The following is a 16,165-nucleotide window of genomic DNA, read 5'->3' as shown; positions in this document are numbered from 1 at the left end:
GATGGAATTAGACAGGAATCCCAGCGGAGTGACATTGAGCTGATTAAATGTTGCTTAGCTAATTGAGAAAGCCAAGCTAATTTGAGAGGAATCCCTGATCTTTTTTTCCCTCCCTCTACCGCTGCATAAGAGGAAGTTTAATGAAGTCTGCGTGTGTAATTAGAAGTTATGACAAGAAGAGAACTCAAGAGAAAGAAAAAAAAAAAAAATCCATTTTCGGGAGTTAATGCAAGAGAGGGGTCTGATCTTTAGCTTGGTGTTAATTTAAAATGAATGATTATCAACTGAGCTATTTCCATCACTCATATCTGAAATGGGAGTATTAAAAAGTTTTCTTTGATTACATGGGGATAGAGTCTGGCCACCCGCTACAAAGTATTTGAACAATTTCACTTAATTCATGCTTCCGCATAAGTGTGCCTGTGTCGCCATCTGCAGGAAACATAGCGAACGTTAAGCGACTTGTTAGGAGCAGACTGCAGTGGTCGAAACGTCATCTTTCTTTCAAAATAATGAGGTAAATCTTCCTGTTGTGCAAATTTAGCATATCTTATTCTCAGGAATGCTCCCTGTAACCAGTATCCACTACACTGGATAGGACGTCAGAAGACTCATTAGCTTAATTAATGGCACCTGTTGAAAGAACGCTGAAAAAATGTTAAGAGATGGGAATTTGATGATAATATGTAATAATAATGAGAAACAACGAGGAGGGCGTGTAGATTGAGGGGCATTGGGAAGTTTAAAGTAGGTGATGTGTGATCCAAATGGATAAAGGAGTAATTTGTGCCATGTCAATAGATGTTTAGAAGTATGCAATTAAAGGGAATCTTAAAGGAAGTTGTCTGAAGGGGGCAAGAAGACATAAACATGAGTAACCGCGTGTGTGTGTGTGTGTACACATATCAGTGGCAGGCGCACTTCTAGGCCTTTATTGACATACTTAGTCACGCCTAAATTAATACACCTCATGATACCATCAACACTGTCAAAACTCCAAAGTAAACGCCAATTCTGAGACCTTAGTTAACAAAGTTTTAAGAATTTCAGCAAAGCTCAATATGTGAGCTTGAACAGGTTTTCCAATCAAACTGCACATTGTTGCCGTTCCGTTTAAGACACCAAAAAGACAAAAACAAAATGATTGATTGGTGGTGGACCTCTGAGGTTAGTTTGGTCTGTTTGACCTCTCGTAGGTGCTTATCCAATAAGAGTTCAGGGTGAGACGCAAGGCCAGCGAGCTGATCTGATTGGCTATCATAACAGACTGTAGTCCGTTCACCTGCAGTGTTGATTCTGAGGGCCTAAGGCAGATTTCATAGAACTTGACAAGACAAGCCGGCAGGAATATGATTGGATGAAAGCCATATATTTATATTTATTTATTTATACCATTTATTATAAAACAAAGTTCTTTCTGTCACCCAGCTAGTTTTTCTTAGGCCTTTATGTCTGTTCGTGTTAATCGTTTTTACACTTTTATTTTCACTGCTGTGCACAGTGACAATAAAGATTTCTTCTATCTTCTCCCATTCTATTCTAATGTGCTTTTATAATTTTACCACTTTGTTCTTGTCCTTAAGTTCTTAAGTCTATATTTGTTGTTTGGCCTGCAGCTGCTTCGTGGGTGAGCTCTGCTTTGCAATGAGAGCTGAGCACCAGGTCACAACACTGCCCTCCTCCTACAGTTGATGGTGCTGTAGCTGGTCCAGAGATGGCAGACAGCATTGTTCCCTTCCTCCGCAGTGTCATGATGGTCAGCAGATTTTACACACAAACAAAGCTCGAATGCAAGACAGGAAATTCATAAGATTTAAAATATTTTATATCTTCCAGCTTTATTTATGAACTTTAATACACCTTACGGTGCTACTTGTTCACGTCTACAGTGATGAACCCTGGGTCAAAGGGTGTTTCGGGTCTTTAATCATCATACACCCTCACCCAGGCGACCCAGCCGGCGGTGATCAGTCTCCGACTTGTGACCAAGTGGCGCCCCACGTGTCCCCCCTACGGTTTCACAGCCACCATTTGGGCCTTTTATGCGGCCTCAAGGATGTTCTTGGTATCTGTCTTCAACTGCAGTCCTCTCACTCTAAGGAGTTTAAACACACGGTGGAGTGAGTGTCCAGCGAATCCTCTGCACCTGATTTCAACTGACTCACAGCAGGCTTTCCAGCCATTCTTCTGGCACTCAGTGGTGAACTCGGCGTATTAGGCCGTTTTAGGCCGGCGTATTGCACTCGTTTGCCTCGTCGATTTGGTCCTCCCACAGGACAGTCAGTTCCAGTAGCACCACTTGCTTGGTGGACTCATGTTAAAACCACATCTGGGCGAAGTGAACTGGTAGCTATGTTGACTGGGAACATGAGTTGCCTTTCCAGGTCAACTTGGAACTGCCAGTCCCAAGCGGTGGCGAGGAGCCCTCCTGAAGGGAGTTGGACCGGTGTTTTGACTTCTGCCCTGCTCTGAAGAAGGTGATTGACTGCTTCGGGGCAACCTGGCTCTTGCTGTTCTGTATCTCTGTGCAGATGTAATCTGCCAAGGATTTTAAAACTTGGTCGCCAGCAATACCGCCCATCTCCAAACGCCGTTGGACAGCAGCTCAAAATGTGCTTAAAGGTGTCCCTCCTCTGGAACACCTGCACTCAGGAATGTCTGCCAGGCCCCGGGTGTGCAGATTGGCCGGGCTTGAGTTTGCGAAGTTCCGCATGCTCCCACCTTGTCCACGCCCCTTGCTTGGACATGCAGACCATCTTGCTGCAATGTTCTTCCTCTACCTCTGCACAGATCTCATCTAGGACCAGTTGGCACTTTTCCTTTCCATGTGCGCGGTCGTAACGTGGCTTCGGAAAGCTACCAAGGCCTGCCCTCCCTGTTGCCACGGTTGCCACCAAGGTTTTGCACCTCAGCTGTGGCTCTGCTCTGTTTTCAGCTTCTTGTGCCAGCCACTACCTCCGGGTCTTCACAAGGATTCTTGCTGAGGCCACCTTGACTTTTCACGGGTCCCTGTACATCATCGCCGCTCTGGAGCAGGTGACTTTAAACTCTTCTGTCAGTCCACTGAAAGGGAGGTGCAGTTTGGTGCGATGGCTGTACAGGATCATGCTGCTCAAGGACAGAGGGAGCCCCAGCCATCTCCTAAGAAACTGGGTGATGGTCTTCTCTAGTACCTCTACCGTTGTCACTGGTACCTCATTGACCAACAGGGGCATAGTGGTATTCTAGGTAGGACTCTGTGCTGGTACATCCAGGCCTTGAACTTTCCCAGAAGTCCAGATTTGTCAATGGCTGTGAGCCAAGATGACAAGTCGCTCTTGGTCTGCTGTAGTGCTGCTGCAACCTTCAGGGAGCAGTCAAAGATGCCGAGGCTTTTGACAGGTTTTTCGGTCACTGTTGGAATCTTGGTCCTTTCCAGAGTAAAGCAGGCCAGAGACCTGGACTTAGCTGGCTTGAAGCTCATCTTTGCCCAAGAGATAAGCTGTTCTAGCCCCTGAAGGAGACACCTGCGCCCAGGAACAGATGTGGTCATCACTGTTAAAGTCGTCCATGAAGTTTCTTATGGGGGCTGACTATGGTCCTCTGCATTCCGCATCGGCAGACTGAACAGTCATGTTCAATGCAGAGAGGAGAAGAGTAACACCGAGATTGTGCAGTGATGATGCCTTTCTCCAGGCGGTGCCAGGCAGATGTTACTTGGCCTGAGGAGACTCTTTCACTGAAGTTGTTGTAAGTCCTGTAAGAGGTTGCAGATCTTTTCAATCATCTCTTCATCTTTTTAATTGTGTATGATTATGTAAGTGTTCTTGTAAAGAGTCCTCTCTCTCCTCTCTCCATTTTATTTTCTGAATTTCTAGGGTGCAAAGGACTCCATACTGTGGATTGGGACAATCTACAAGTTGGATGCCCGTATCCAGCAGAAAAGGGAACAGCAGCGGAAAAAAAGGGTCAATGGGGTCCTGGCACGAAGACGGGCAAAGAGAGAAAAGCGCAACATGGAAAAGTAGGCCAGACGACAGTCTACTGATCAAATCCAGACACACACATTAACGTTGAATATCAATGTCTGATCTAGTAGTGGTTCTTTTATAACAACGGACAATATACTCTTGTATATTTTTCACATATTTAAGCAACCAAATTATCTACTCTTAGATTAGAAACTGCTATTGAATTTGAATGAATTAATGACTCAGGCTCATCAACTAAACTTTCACTCTGCATGTGCTGTGGCTCTGTGACCTGCTAAAAGTAGGAGTATTTGGTCATTGTGCCACATTGTCTTAATGTGGTTATAATTGAAAAGTTCTATAAATCCATGTTTTTACCACAATGCTTGTAAATTGCCACCAAAAACTGGAATTTTCAGTGGGCCAGCCAGTTTCCTAGATAGCAAACGATGCACAATGAGGCAAAGTCGTTTTCGTTCACATTGCTTAACTCATTGAGTGCCATGGAGCCAGGTCCTCTGATTCTGCCGCTAATGGGTAAATAGTTTGGTTGTTTCAGTTTATGGAAAAATAGACTGCTTACAAAGTTTGTTCACATTCGTTCAAACGCATGCTTTCATTGATCGTTGAACACAGGTCATCCAACAAAACCGTTCCCCGTTTTGCAATGCAGAACGGTGCCAAATGGAGCTATAGTACATAGCTGAGCTATGTGCTGTATCTACACAGCCTGTGTGACGACATCACGCCTCTGCGCAAATTTCAGATACATGAATTTTCCCAGCATACTACTTTTGTTTTGGCAAAGCGCCGTCTGGCCATCTGGTCAAAAAAAAATCTATGACCGTTCTTTCACACAAAGGCACTCCAAATGACTGTTAAAGACCTCAAAGACGTGACTTCAATTTCCTCTTCTTTTTTCAGCGAGCCAAGCATCGTCCGCAGGGTGTTTTACTGTTGTGCCTGGAATGCAGGAGTCGTCTGGGTGAGATCTTCATCATTCATTCATTTTCATCATTATGATACAAGATTACAATTCTTATGTGTCCATTGTGAGTATCAGTTACACAAATAATACTCATTTCCTGCTAATACCATCTTCTTCCCCACTCTTTTAAACCATGCATGCAAATAAATGTGAGAGTAGATATTGAAATGAGCAATATTCCTTTATACTCAATCTTCTGAAAGGTGAAGAAGTAGGTCATGGGCCGGCATGCAATGATTCTACATCATTATACAGTGGCTGTCTTTTCTTAGACAAACGTTCCCAAATGTTTTAACCATTTCTAAAAAAAAAAAAAAAAGTATTTCTTTTTTTAGTTTGAAGTCAAATTTATAAAATAAATTGTGTAAAAGCATGACTTGAGAAGTAACTCATTCCCCCCCCCTGCAGCTTAGTCTTGTGGTCATCAACCAGCTGTTCATCCCCTGGCTGCACATTCAGACAGCAAAGATCATCAGTATGTTTGCCTGCTGGTAGAAATTCAACAAGACCCAACTATGCTACCTAAGCAGTCAGTAAACAAACTTGTTTCTTTTTTTAAACAAAGGTGACCCCTCCCTTCATCACAGCATTTGGTCCTGGCTGAAGTTCTTCTTGACCTCCGTCTTCAGTGCCCTCTGGATTCTCCCTCTGTTTGCCATCAGCAGGATAGTCAATGCCTTTTGGTTCAAGGTAAGGCTGCGCTTTTACACACTGTGATGATATGAAGAAATTCCAAGTCGATGCTTTGATGCTTTGACACCATCTTCTTACAGTTGACACACACAAAGTTTTCTTCTATTTATTTTACTTTTGTGACTAAAAATGAATCTCCGTAAGTGTGGCAAAGTTTGTCTCTCTGATGCAAGCCCAATATATGGAGGTAGATTTGTTTCATAATGATGTGTGTGAGCAGATCGTCTGTCTGTATGTAAATGTGTAATCTGCACATTGAAACATCTTCCGCACATTCAAAAAAAAAGATTTGTAAACTCACACAAAATCTTTTGCAAATATAAAACAAATTGGAAAATAAACGATCTTCCTAACATTCACAACTTTCCAACACGCGTTTGGAAGCTCAGTCTTTAATGTATTTGTGAATTACTTGTGGAAAAAAAAACATTTATGGATCTCAGTTCTGCGCGTGCGGTTTTGCTTTTTACACACACAGAGCTTTGAAACAAACTTTTCGCCACCAATATTGATGAAATTCTAATTAGACAGAAAGGATTGTGACTTCACTTCAAAAGAGAACGCTACATACAGTCAGGTCCATAAATATTGGGACATCGACACAGTTAGCATCTTTTTCGGCTCCAAACACCACCACATTGGATTTGAAATGAAACAAACACGATGTGCTTTAACTGCAGACTTTCATCTTTAATTTGAGGGTATTTACAGGTGAATGGTGTAGTAATTACAACAGTTTGTATATGTGCCTCCTACTTTTTAAGGGACCATAAGTAATGGGACAAATTAACACTCATAAATCAAACATTTACTTTTTAATACTTGGTTGCAAATTCCGTGCAGTCACTTACAGCCTGAAGTCTGGAAGGCATAGACTTCACCAGACGCTGGGTTTCATCCCTGGTGATGCTCTGCCAGGCCTCCACTGCAGCTGTCCTCACTTCCTGCTTGTTTGTGGGGCATTTTCCCTTTAGTTTTGTCTTCAGCAAGAGAAATGCATGATCAATCGGATTCAGGTCGAGTGTTTGACTTGGCCATTGTGTAACATTCCAGTTCTTTGCCTTAAAATACAGAAGCACATTCATGTTTAAAACCTGCTGACGTCTTGTGCTGCTGTCATAAAGCCACCGTACGGTAAAATGGCAATAGAAGTTGAAAGCAGTCACACAGACGTAGATGTTTTACTTCTCTGTTGCAGGACATAGCGGCTCTAGCGTTTGAAGTGTCGGGCTGTAGAGCTCAGCCATTCCCCAGCGTCAGCAGGAACATCGCAGACATGCTCTTCAACCTGCTCCTGCAGGCACTCTTCCTAATTCAGGTACAATCGGGTGACTGTCTCTATTGGGCCGAAATTCTGTCGGTCTTATCCTATATTCATAGAGACTTCACAATGTGGCTGCCCATGAAGCCGCGACACAAAATTGGGTCTACATTTTATAAATTGCCTGTAAATATGTGTGTGTGTGTGTGTGTGTATGTGCGTGTGCGTGTGGGGGTGGAGGGGGTTCTCTCTCCCTCTCCCTCTCCCTCCCTCTCTCTCTCTCTCTCTCTCTTTTATATTTTCTAGGGCATGGTCGTCAGCCTGTTCCCCATCGACGCCATTGGGAAGGTGGTTGGTCTTCTCCACATGTCTCTGCTTTACTCTTTGTACTGTTTTGAGTATCGCTGGTTCAACCACGGTGAGATTCTGACACGAAATCTCTTTAGCCACGGCAATTAGCAAATTCTGATCGATGTGCTCAAGCTGTTGCTGCTGTCGTTGCCGTTTCAGGTATTGAAATGCACCAACGGCTGTCCAATATAGAGAGGAATTGGCCATACTACTTTGGTTTTGGTTTGCCCATGGCTCTGCTGACTGCCCAGCCCTCCTCCTACATCATCAGGTAAGGTTCAAACCTTGAACTGGCAATATGTACCAGATAAAGTAGCATAAAAGCACACCTAGTTATTTTTACTGCATACTGCTTCCAGTGATTGTCTCACTAATGGTATCTTGTTGTTGTTGTTGTTTTCACCAAGTTGCTCCTTGTTCTCCATCCTCTTCCCACTGTTCATAATCAGCGCTTATGAGGCCAAGACCCCAACAACACTTCAGTAAGTCCAAAATGGTTTTCATTCAGGTATTTTTGAACAAACTGACCAGATTTTCATTTGTGCTTTCCGCTCTTTCAGCCACTTTCAGCTGCGTCTTTTCTCCCTTGTGGTTCTGATCAGTAACAAAATCTTCCACAAGACCGTCCACCTGCAGTCGGCTCTCACACCTTCCTCCCCCTCAGAAAGGCTTTCGTCCCCTCACTCCTCCCCAGTCCGCCAAAGAGCTTCGTCCACCTCGTGACGGAGCCGCTTCAAGTTGATGGAAGAGGCATCTTGTGATTTCTGTGAATGACAGTGTTTTATTTTCTTTCAAATGATGGCCAGTATTTAAACCCTTAGGCCTTTTGCGCTTTCCTTTCAACCAACAAACCTTTACTGGGACACAGAATCATCAGCAAGGTTCCTCACATACTTTAAACTTGGCTTGTGACCTGTTATTTTGCTATGTTTTCTTCTATTGAAAGAAAACATATAGCACCCATATATCATTCCCCTTGAATATTTCACAGGCTTAATGTCAAAGCAAACTTTGGGCTGAAGGATTTTTTTTGTAGCGCTTATTAAACTACACTACATGTTGTTTCTGTGACACTGCAAGTCACCTTCCTTATTTGCAGGCTAAATAAAATGGTGGTGTCTCTGTCAGCAAACCTGGATAAAAATGTAGTGGTCGCATCTCTTATCAGCTGAGGAAGAATGTAGAGGCCCCATGTCAAGATGTGGCACTCGGCAGCATTCATGGACGACCTCACAGTGACGGCAACCTCGGTTCCTGTAGGTGCAGGGGGGCTTCTAAGGGGCTTGAAAAAGTGACAGATTGGTCTTGTATTTGGATCCAATCTAAATAAATAAATAAATAAATAAAAATAAAAAGTCACGTTCTTCATAAGGGACATACGATAGTTTGGAAAAAAAAAAAAAAAAATTATTCAGTCCAAAATGCACCAAAACCATACTCCTATCATACTACAGGATGAGACGGAGCTGTTCCATGCAAAGTCATGCAAAACATGTCCGAAATTCACACCGAAATATCATGGTCCTATTATAGTTTAAACACGAGTCGAGGTGGTAGAAGGCAAAATCTCAATATATCCAAAAATCAGAAAAATTCATACTATACTCTTTTTTGTACAGGGGCTGCGACATCTCAACACAGATCAGCCTTAAAACCACAGGGATGACTGTTCTAGAACAGCCGAGCATGAAAAAGAGGGAAAGAGTACAAAATCATGCCAAAATCAGAATAAAAGTCATCTTCAGGGGAGATGAAAATTCCCAGATCAGCCCAAAACTTACCAGAATGACCATGCAATCATACTTCTGCATGAGACGGAGAGGTAGAATGCAATATCTCAAGTACAAAAAATAAATAAATAAAAACGACATACTATATTATGCTGTTTTTTGTCGAAGACAAAAAAAATGTAAAAAAACTTTAATCCACCCAAAAGTCACAGAAATGACCGTCCTATCAAAGTGATAGGATGCAACACATCTTAAAATTGAAAAAAGAAAAAAAGACGGCAGACTGTTGTATAGTGTCATTTTGAAGTCAAGTTGAAGTATTCAGCCATCCTAAGAAACTTACTGAACACGCTTGAGATTACTAGAACTGTTTTTATTATTATAAATGATTTCATCGTGTATTCAGTTGTACACAAAAGCTCAGATGACAGACCTCAACGTAAAACACACATCAATCCAAACAGAACCACCATTAGGAATAAAGGAGGAGGAAGTGACATCTATGTTAAGGCAAAGCTTTGTGGTACAAAAGGCTGAAACAAAACACCTTGTAGGCGCAGCTCTAACAGTGACCTACTGATAAGGCTTTCAGAGACTTACAGGAGGAATATTTTATGATCACTAGAGTAGAGTCAGAGTTCAGGGGCAGCTCATTTTTCACTTAAAATAGAGTTCACAATAAATTCAATGTATAAATATGTGCAGTGTTCACATGTAACAGATAGCAACGTGAAATTGATGCAAGACAATGAGCCTCAGTAAAAAAATAAAATTAAAAAAAAAAGGGGGGGGGGACTCTCACCCTCAATTCTTGATTGGATAATCAGTTTTTCAATAGAAGACTTGTGAAAAACACATTGAGCAACATGTAACAATGTGAAGGTGGAAACGATTGAAACAAAGATGGTCTGTGTTTGGGCATTTTTTTCTATCCCAAAAGCAAACATACTCCACATTAAGATATTGTGTTTTCAACATCTACAACTAAAAGTATCATGACAAAAACAAAAGCATGCATTAAAGTTTTGAAAAACTCATTATTTTGTCATGTATAAATAAAGCTAAGGGAAAAACAGTATACAATGAGACTTCTATTTAAAGAATAAAAGCTAATAAATACATCTGCTCAGGGAGAAGGACATGAAAGCATGATAGTGTTCCATTTAAGGCCCCCGCTACGCCAAAAAAAAGTCATGTCAGTCATCAGTTTTTCTACAGCTTGTTTGTCAAGTAGAGATAAAGCCAAATGTTCATAGTGCAAATTAGTGAAAATAAAAGTTTTCTTTGATTGCAGGCTTTTTATATAAAAAAGAGCTAGGGTCCCATATTCAAGAAAAGATTTTAATTCAGTCTTTAACACTGTCTAGTTGTTTTTTCTTCTTAATTCTAAATGTTTATACAAGTATTGGCTATTTAAAATGATTAACAATTAACCAACTATAAAATTGACTTTATGCTTGCTGAGGAAATGATCTGCAAACCATTAGAATAAATAAAATCATATTTACTTTGGCAAAAGGTGAGACAAACTTCCTGCAATAAAATAGAGGCCAACCTTTATAGCATGTGGCAAAAAAAAATAAAACAATCTTCTCATGGGAAGTATGTGTGTGATTTAAGCAAGGTCCTTGGCATAGAAAGCGCTGGATTCACCGTAGTGGAAATGAAGCGTGAGAAACCAAACAGCAATATTTCACAAAGAGTCAAGAATGTTTTGAGGGAAATTGTTTGGGGACAGGAGCAGGACCAGGCTCCATCTTCCAGTTGAAAGCAAAAACTAAACCTAAGTGGAAAATGTGGATTTTGCCTTACTGTCAGTCTGCATAGCAATCGGTAGAGGACGTACGAACAGAGAGAGAAGCGAGAGACAAAACCTAGTTGATTTTGTCCTTGTGCAGTTATTTCTGACCGATGAGCATTGAACGTGACAAGACTGCAGTCTGTGTTTTGTCCTCATGCCATTATTGTTTGTTTTTTCGACAAATGCTTTTTTTTTTTTATAAATAAGAAACCACTTCACGTAATAAAAATGTACAAGAGTTTCTGTGGTTGTGGAGAGCAAAGGTTTCCGCACCAGTTCATTCGGGCCTGTTGCGCCGCCTGAGACCCGAGGCAGGTTCCCCGGCTCCCACCTCTTCAATGTTTGTCACATCCTCCTCCTCTAGTGAGGGCATGAGCTCAGACTCCTCCATTCCCTCTTCTTCCTCCTCCACCTCCTCCTCCTCCTCCTCTTCTTCCTCCACCACCTCCTCCTCCTCCTCCTCCTCTTCCTCCTTCTCCTCTTCGTCCTCCTCTTCCTCGTCTGATTCTTCTGGTTCCAGCTCCTTCACCTCTTCGTCTTGGGCCGCAGCTTTCTCCTCCGGCTCCTCCAGACCCTTCGCCTCTTTCGGAGGAGCTTCCTCCGCTGAGAGCGACGCCGCTCCGAGCGACTGAATGAGGTCGTCGAGGTTACGCCCGCAAGAGGACTCTGGAGGTCCAACAAAGAAAATGCAAAACACAAAAAATATTGTGTTAAATGTTTCGTTGGCAGTCACTGTCGTGCATGCTGCCTTTTTGCAAATTGAACATCTACCACACTTGGCATGTGTAAATTAGATGCAAAAGGCCCCTCTAGAAATATATGACAACGTGGCTGGCTCGGTCTGAATATCAAAGTTGTGGGTTTTGACGTGGAGGCACACAGCGCCAGCAGCAAGCCACATTGTTTGCAATCTGTGACGGTTTAAACTTTAGACACGTTTGTTTTTTGTATGTTTTTTTATTATTTTTTTTTTTAACAAACATCCTTTTCAGAAGTTGGCTGCAGGTGTTGTTGTGGCGTCGACTGGTTTGTAAATGTTATACTCTCGTCGTTGTCACTGTTAAAGGTCCAGTGTGGAAAATTTAGCCTGATATACTATTTTCATTTGGGAAAACTTATATGTATACCGCCAATAAATACATTAATAAATGTGTATACTCACAGTACAATAAAAGTCATTTAGTTTTCCTACCCTTGCAACGGTTCTTATTTATATATAACAACATACACAGATCAAGGCTCTTGCTCCCAGTCAGCTGCCTTCTTGCATCGCCATATGTCTAAGGAAGCCTGGTGTGGACAATCCAGCTGCCTGACAGCGCACTTCGTATTTAAGGTGAACGCTGGCGTCGTCAAATAAAGCAACAAAGAAGAAAGTGGACAAGTTATCCAGGTTTGGGTGCGCAGGCCACCGTAGTTCACTGGCAAGGTTGAGGGAGGGAGGGTTGAGCGAAATGGCGCTGCAATCTAAAATGTAACCACTTGATGTCACCGTTTAATCTAAAAATCTCCAAATATTACACGCTTAAACTTTAAACTCGAAGTGAGTGCAGAACACCAAGTGCCAGTGTGAACGAGGCGAGAACCCTTCAGTGTGTCGGCGCCAGTGACCTCACCGCTGTTCAGGGGGGGGCATTCCATCCCTCTCTTCTTCATCAGGTACCGGATCGTCTGGAGTTGAGACATGATCTCAGTCTTCTGTTCCTGGGCCACTGACTTCACACTGCAGAGGAATGAATCGACGATTAACAACACGAGGGTGAAGAAAAATCTATACACTTTTGTATGTATTACCATGCAGAATGCATTCATCTTTTTTTGTGAACATAGAAGCCAGCAAACACTGGATCAGATTCTGCATCTCATCAGGTCCATCATGGGCCATCAGACAGACAAGAACTCTATCGTAAGAAAAATAAATGCTATAGAACTGCACCCAAACGGCATTCCAAGCGACATGCTCAGGAAGGGGTCTGCGGCAGACCTTAATGCTTCAAACTGCAGTGCCCCGAATTTAAGATTGTAACCATTAGGCACGCTCAGTGTTTAGAAATTACAATTCTGTGTGGGGAGGAAGCATTGATCGAAACCAAAGCTGAGAGCAATATTACTCCACGAGAGCAGGACTGGGAAGCATTACAGTCCAGAGGTCTTACAGTGTTGCCATAGATACAGCTGACTGACTGTCCCACAGCTTGTGCTGCGTCTGTTTATGATTTTATTTCCAAATCACCTCTAGCTCTCGCTCCAATTGGAAGAAGTGCTGCTTCAATTACTTTTGTGGTGAATATTCTGATTGGTTTAAACTCAAACCCAAACAGCAAGCACCGTTTACCCACAGGGGCAGAAAACCCAACTTGATAAAGAAGAAGAAGAAGAAGAAAAAGAAGGTGGCAATTCCAATAGCTCACTGTGACCACACAGAAAGACACTGTCGTTCCGTTGAGATCTGTAACGAGTGCAAACCTCTCGACAGCTGGTATCTACATAACTGAGACATTTGTACCGAAACAACATATGTGCATAAACAGTCTCTATGAAAGAGTATCAAAAAATATTTCGATCTGTGGGTGAAATATGTCCCTCTACTCGCTCACAGACAGATTAAACAGCAAGGGAGGAAGTTTAAAATAACGAGACGAAACAACAAATCTGAACTTAGCTTTCCAAACAAGGCACAAAAACATAGAATACGGAAACACGTCTGCCATCTAGAAAACATTTTATCAACCAGGAAATGTGCCAACGCGGCTGCCTGAGCAGAATCTTTTGTGCGGTTAGAAGACGAAACGTATTTGCGAAACGTGAGCGTTATTTACATTAGAGGACATTGGAGGAGCGGCGCTCCGGCGCCGCCGCTGTTTACACAAGAGTGGTGATGACAGGGCGTGGCGCTCATCTCCCTGGAGACCACACCGCGTGTAAAGCCAACAACAGCTGCCCGTGCTTACCAGTTGGTGAGCGGGTCCAGCTGCGTGAGGATGGAGTTGAGCATCCTCTCAGTTTGCGCCAACCTTTGTTCCAGCTCGTTCAGCTGGTTCTCTGCAGATGCGCAAACACTCATTACTCACCCATAACCCAAACAACTACGCATTAAAAAGAAATAAATGGTTAGAAAAAAAAAATGCAAGCAGAACTGGCAGCGCACAGATACTAACCTGCCTCCACCGACTTCTTGGCCCCTTTTGTGAACGTGTCTTTTTGAGCTTGATCGTCTGCAGACTTGATCTGAGAAGACAGAGGAAAACTTCAAACACTGATTCTGGCTTCAGTTATCACTACTTGTCAGGGGAACAGGTTACAAACATACGCACTCACCTTTAGGAACTTGTAGGCTGCAAATACTCCAACGCCGATAGCGTAGAGAGGCATGAGTGTGAACACGTAGCCCTTGTTGCTGTTGGTTTTATACTTGTCGCTCTTCAGCTCCTGCTCCATCAGCTTCTGCATCTGCTGCATGTTTTCAGCACTCTGAGAAGAACCAGGGCCATTCATATTTATTGCCTGACCTCTGATTGCACCAGGGCCTGGACCTGCTCCTACAAATATTCAAGATCAAAGGGATTGGTATTTTTGTGAACGTTATTTTTATTCCATTTTCTAACAGTTTAACTGATGTTAGCCGAGGTATATATCAAAACAACCCATTTTATATGATGTTGTGACATTTTGGAACAATAAACCCAATATAATGTCATGCGTCTATGTACTGCTCCAAAATACTAAGTCTAATTTGTGCAATTGAAAAAAGGGAACTGTGAAATTTTATTAGAAAATGTTACTTTCTCCAGACACTTTTTTTAAGTGTGTATTTAAATAGCATAATGGTAACAATAAAACAATGAACAGCCAAGTGTGTAGCCAACAAACATCCCCTACATAGATTGTCAGACTATCAATACTGCAACACAATAATTAAGTCACCCAATTGTACATGAAAACATATGGATGAATTACAGGGGGGAAAAAAACATTTGTAATGAATGTGGTGCCCATCAAATCAACATCTGATAAATAATCCCGGGCAGACAGAAAATATTCCTTCAACGTATCAAGATTCATTCACTGAGTAGCACTGAAAATAGTCATTGAAAAAAATATTGGGGAAAAACAATGAGTAAAGGTTTAGGATTAAGAAATACGGGAGTGATATTTACGTCATATCCGTCAGTGTTTACTTGTAAACTACGGGATTTATTAACATCTCATATAAATTGAAATCTCTACAGCACGTGAGGAATGCGTAGAGCAGGGGTCAGGAACCTATGGCTCGCGAGCCAGATGTGGCTCTTTTGATGACGGCATCTGGCTCACGGAAAACCTTTCTTAACGACACTGCGCGCGCGGTGGTTTCGTAATTCGCTCTCATACTTTAATTCAATTCACAGCATTAAAACAACATTTTGACGCTAGGCTAGTTGCCCCCACGCACCGCGGACAAAGACAAAGTGAAAAGGGAGATGAGAGGCGCGGAGGTTAGATGTGGAAACGACCCGGGCGCTTCCTTCAGACTCCAGTGTGGCGAAATCTCTGTATTTAGTTGTATTAAGAGTTACTCATTTAAAAAAAAAATAAATAAACATTGCAAATATTGCATCCGTGTAGCTGTAACTGTACCAGTGCACGAACACACCGAAGTGTCCAGGAAGAAACTACTTTTCACATGGCCGTGCATCCAGTTCTCCTTCACGCTGGGAATTTGCAACGCTCAAGGCGACGAGGGCATTTAGGAAACGATACTGCTTTGTTCCGTTTCCGTCTGTGTGTCAGCGCGGAGGTGTCCTCACCTTTTCGTCCGTAGCGGGAGTCGAAACGGTTCTCCTTCCCCGCGGACCCCACGCCGACGCCAAACAGCCGAGGCAGGACGACAAACGTGAAGAGCACGGCCGTGAAAGCCAGGGCGACTTGCTGCGATGTTGACATAACCATCGTTCCGCGAACACAACACAGGACAAACGGTACGAGACAGGAAACGGTAGCTCGCCGAAAGGTGTATCTTAAAAAGGAAAGAAATAGAAGGATAGCAGGGACAAAAACGAAAACAAAAAACAAATACGGAAAGAGGCGTCGCGCTGTACTGGCTGTTCAACGGAATGTCATGTAACGTGACTGCGCCGTTCCCAACAGCTGACTGGGTTCAGTTCCGCAGCTAGAGATAAGACACTTCCGGGAAAAACTCCTTCAAAATTAAAGCGTTGAATGACTAATTTTAGAACGATAGAAGAGCGCTTGTTATTATAAGACACCAATGAGGACCTCATGTAATAGATATATTAAGGAGTTAGCGCTCTAATGCTGAATTTACATGTCGTCACAGCGCCATATGAAAGCAGCCGGTTCGGGGGGAGTATGCCCAAATGCAGAGCCGGGCGCTAGTATTTTAAATATGTA

General features: G+C 42.6%; 2 protein-coding genes and 1 long non-coding RNA gene across 8 annotated transcripts; 1 reads left to right on the top strand and 2 right to left on the bottom strand.

The window, feature by feature from the left end:
• Positions 1–1,616: 1,616 nt before the first annotated feature.
• Positions 1,617–8,381, top strand: LOC142904993 (etoposide-induced protein 2.4-like). Of its 4 annotated transcripts, none has more exons than XM_076051443.1 (11): positions 1,617–1,756; positions 1,890–2,200; positions 3,858–4,003; positions 4,875–4,935; positions 5,347–5,413; positions 5,504–5,628; positions 6,830–6,949; positions 7,199–7,310; positions 7,403–7,514; positions 7,693–7,725; positions 7,804–8,381. In XM_076051443.1, the coding sequence occupies exons 2-11, from the start codon at positions 2,057–2,059 to the stop codon at positions 7,964–7,966; spliced, it is 1,083 nt and encodes a 360-aa protein (XP_075907558.1). In that variant the 5' UTR covers positions 1,617–1,756; positions 1,890–2,056; the 3' UTR covers positions 7,967–8,381. The 4 variants fall into 4 exon arrangements, with proteins under 4 accessions (XP_075907558.1, XP_075907557.1, XP_075907559.1 ...); XM_076051442.1 differs by having other exon boundaries at positions 7,651–7,725; positions 7,804–8,374; XM_076051444.1 differs by lacking the exon at positions 1,890–2,200 and having other exon boundaries at positions 7,651–7,725; positions 7,804–8,371.
• Positions 8,043–9,102, bottom strand: LOC142904996 (uncharacterized). The gene is made up of 2 exons (XR_012929484.1): positions 8,473–9,102; positions 8,043–8,376 (listed from the first exon to the last, which is right to left on the bottom strand). It is a non-coding gene; the product is annotated as an uncharacterized LOC142904996 (long non-coding RNA).
• Positions 9,103–9,990: 888 nt separating this feature from the next.
• Positions 9,991–15,878, bottom strand: LOC142877058 (uncharacterized). 3 transcript variants are annotated; one of them, XM_076011405.1, is made up of 7 exons: positions 15,562–15,878; positions 14,093–14,313; positions 13,933–14,002; positions 13,726–13,816; positions 12,361–12,497; positions 11,220–11,440; positions 9,991–11,168 (listed from the first exon to the last, which is right to left on the bottom strand). In XM_076011405.1, the coding sequence occupies exons 1-7, from the start codon at positions 15,701–15,703 to the stop codon at positions 11,052–11,054; spliced, it is 999 nt and encodes a 332-aa protein (XP_075867520.1). In that variant the 5' UTR covers positions 15,704–15,878; the 3' UTR covers positions 9,991–11,051. The 3 variants fall into 3 exon arrangements, with proteins under 3 accessions (XP_075867520.1, XP_075867518.1, XP_075867519.1); XM_076011403.1 differs by having other exon boundaries at positions 9,991–11,440; XM_076011404.1 differs by having other exon boundaries at positions 9,991–11,440; positions 12,391–12,497; positions 15,562–15,877.
• Between the last annotated feature and the right edge of the window lie 287 nt (positions 15,879–16,165).

Source organism: Nelusetta ayraudi, unplaced genomic scaffold (genome assembly GCF_046127955.1).
Source record: "Nelusetta ayraudi isolate G7.1 ecotype Tasmania unplaced genomic scaffold, CSIRO-AGI_Nayr_v1 ptg000135l, whole genome shotgun sequence".
NCBI lineage: Eukaryota > Metazoa > Chordata > Actinopteri > Tetraodontiformes > Monacanthidae > Nelusetta > Nelusetta ayraudi.
This window is presented reverse-complemented; position numbering and strand designations above follow the sequence as displayed.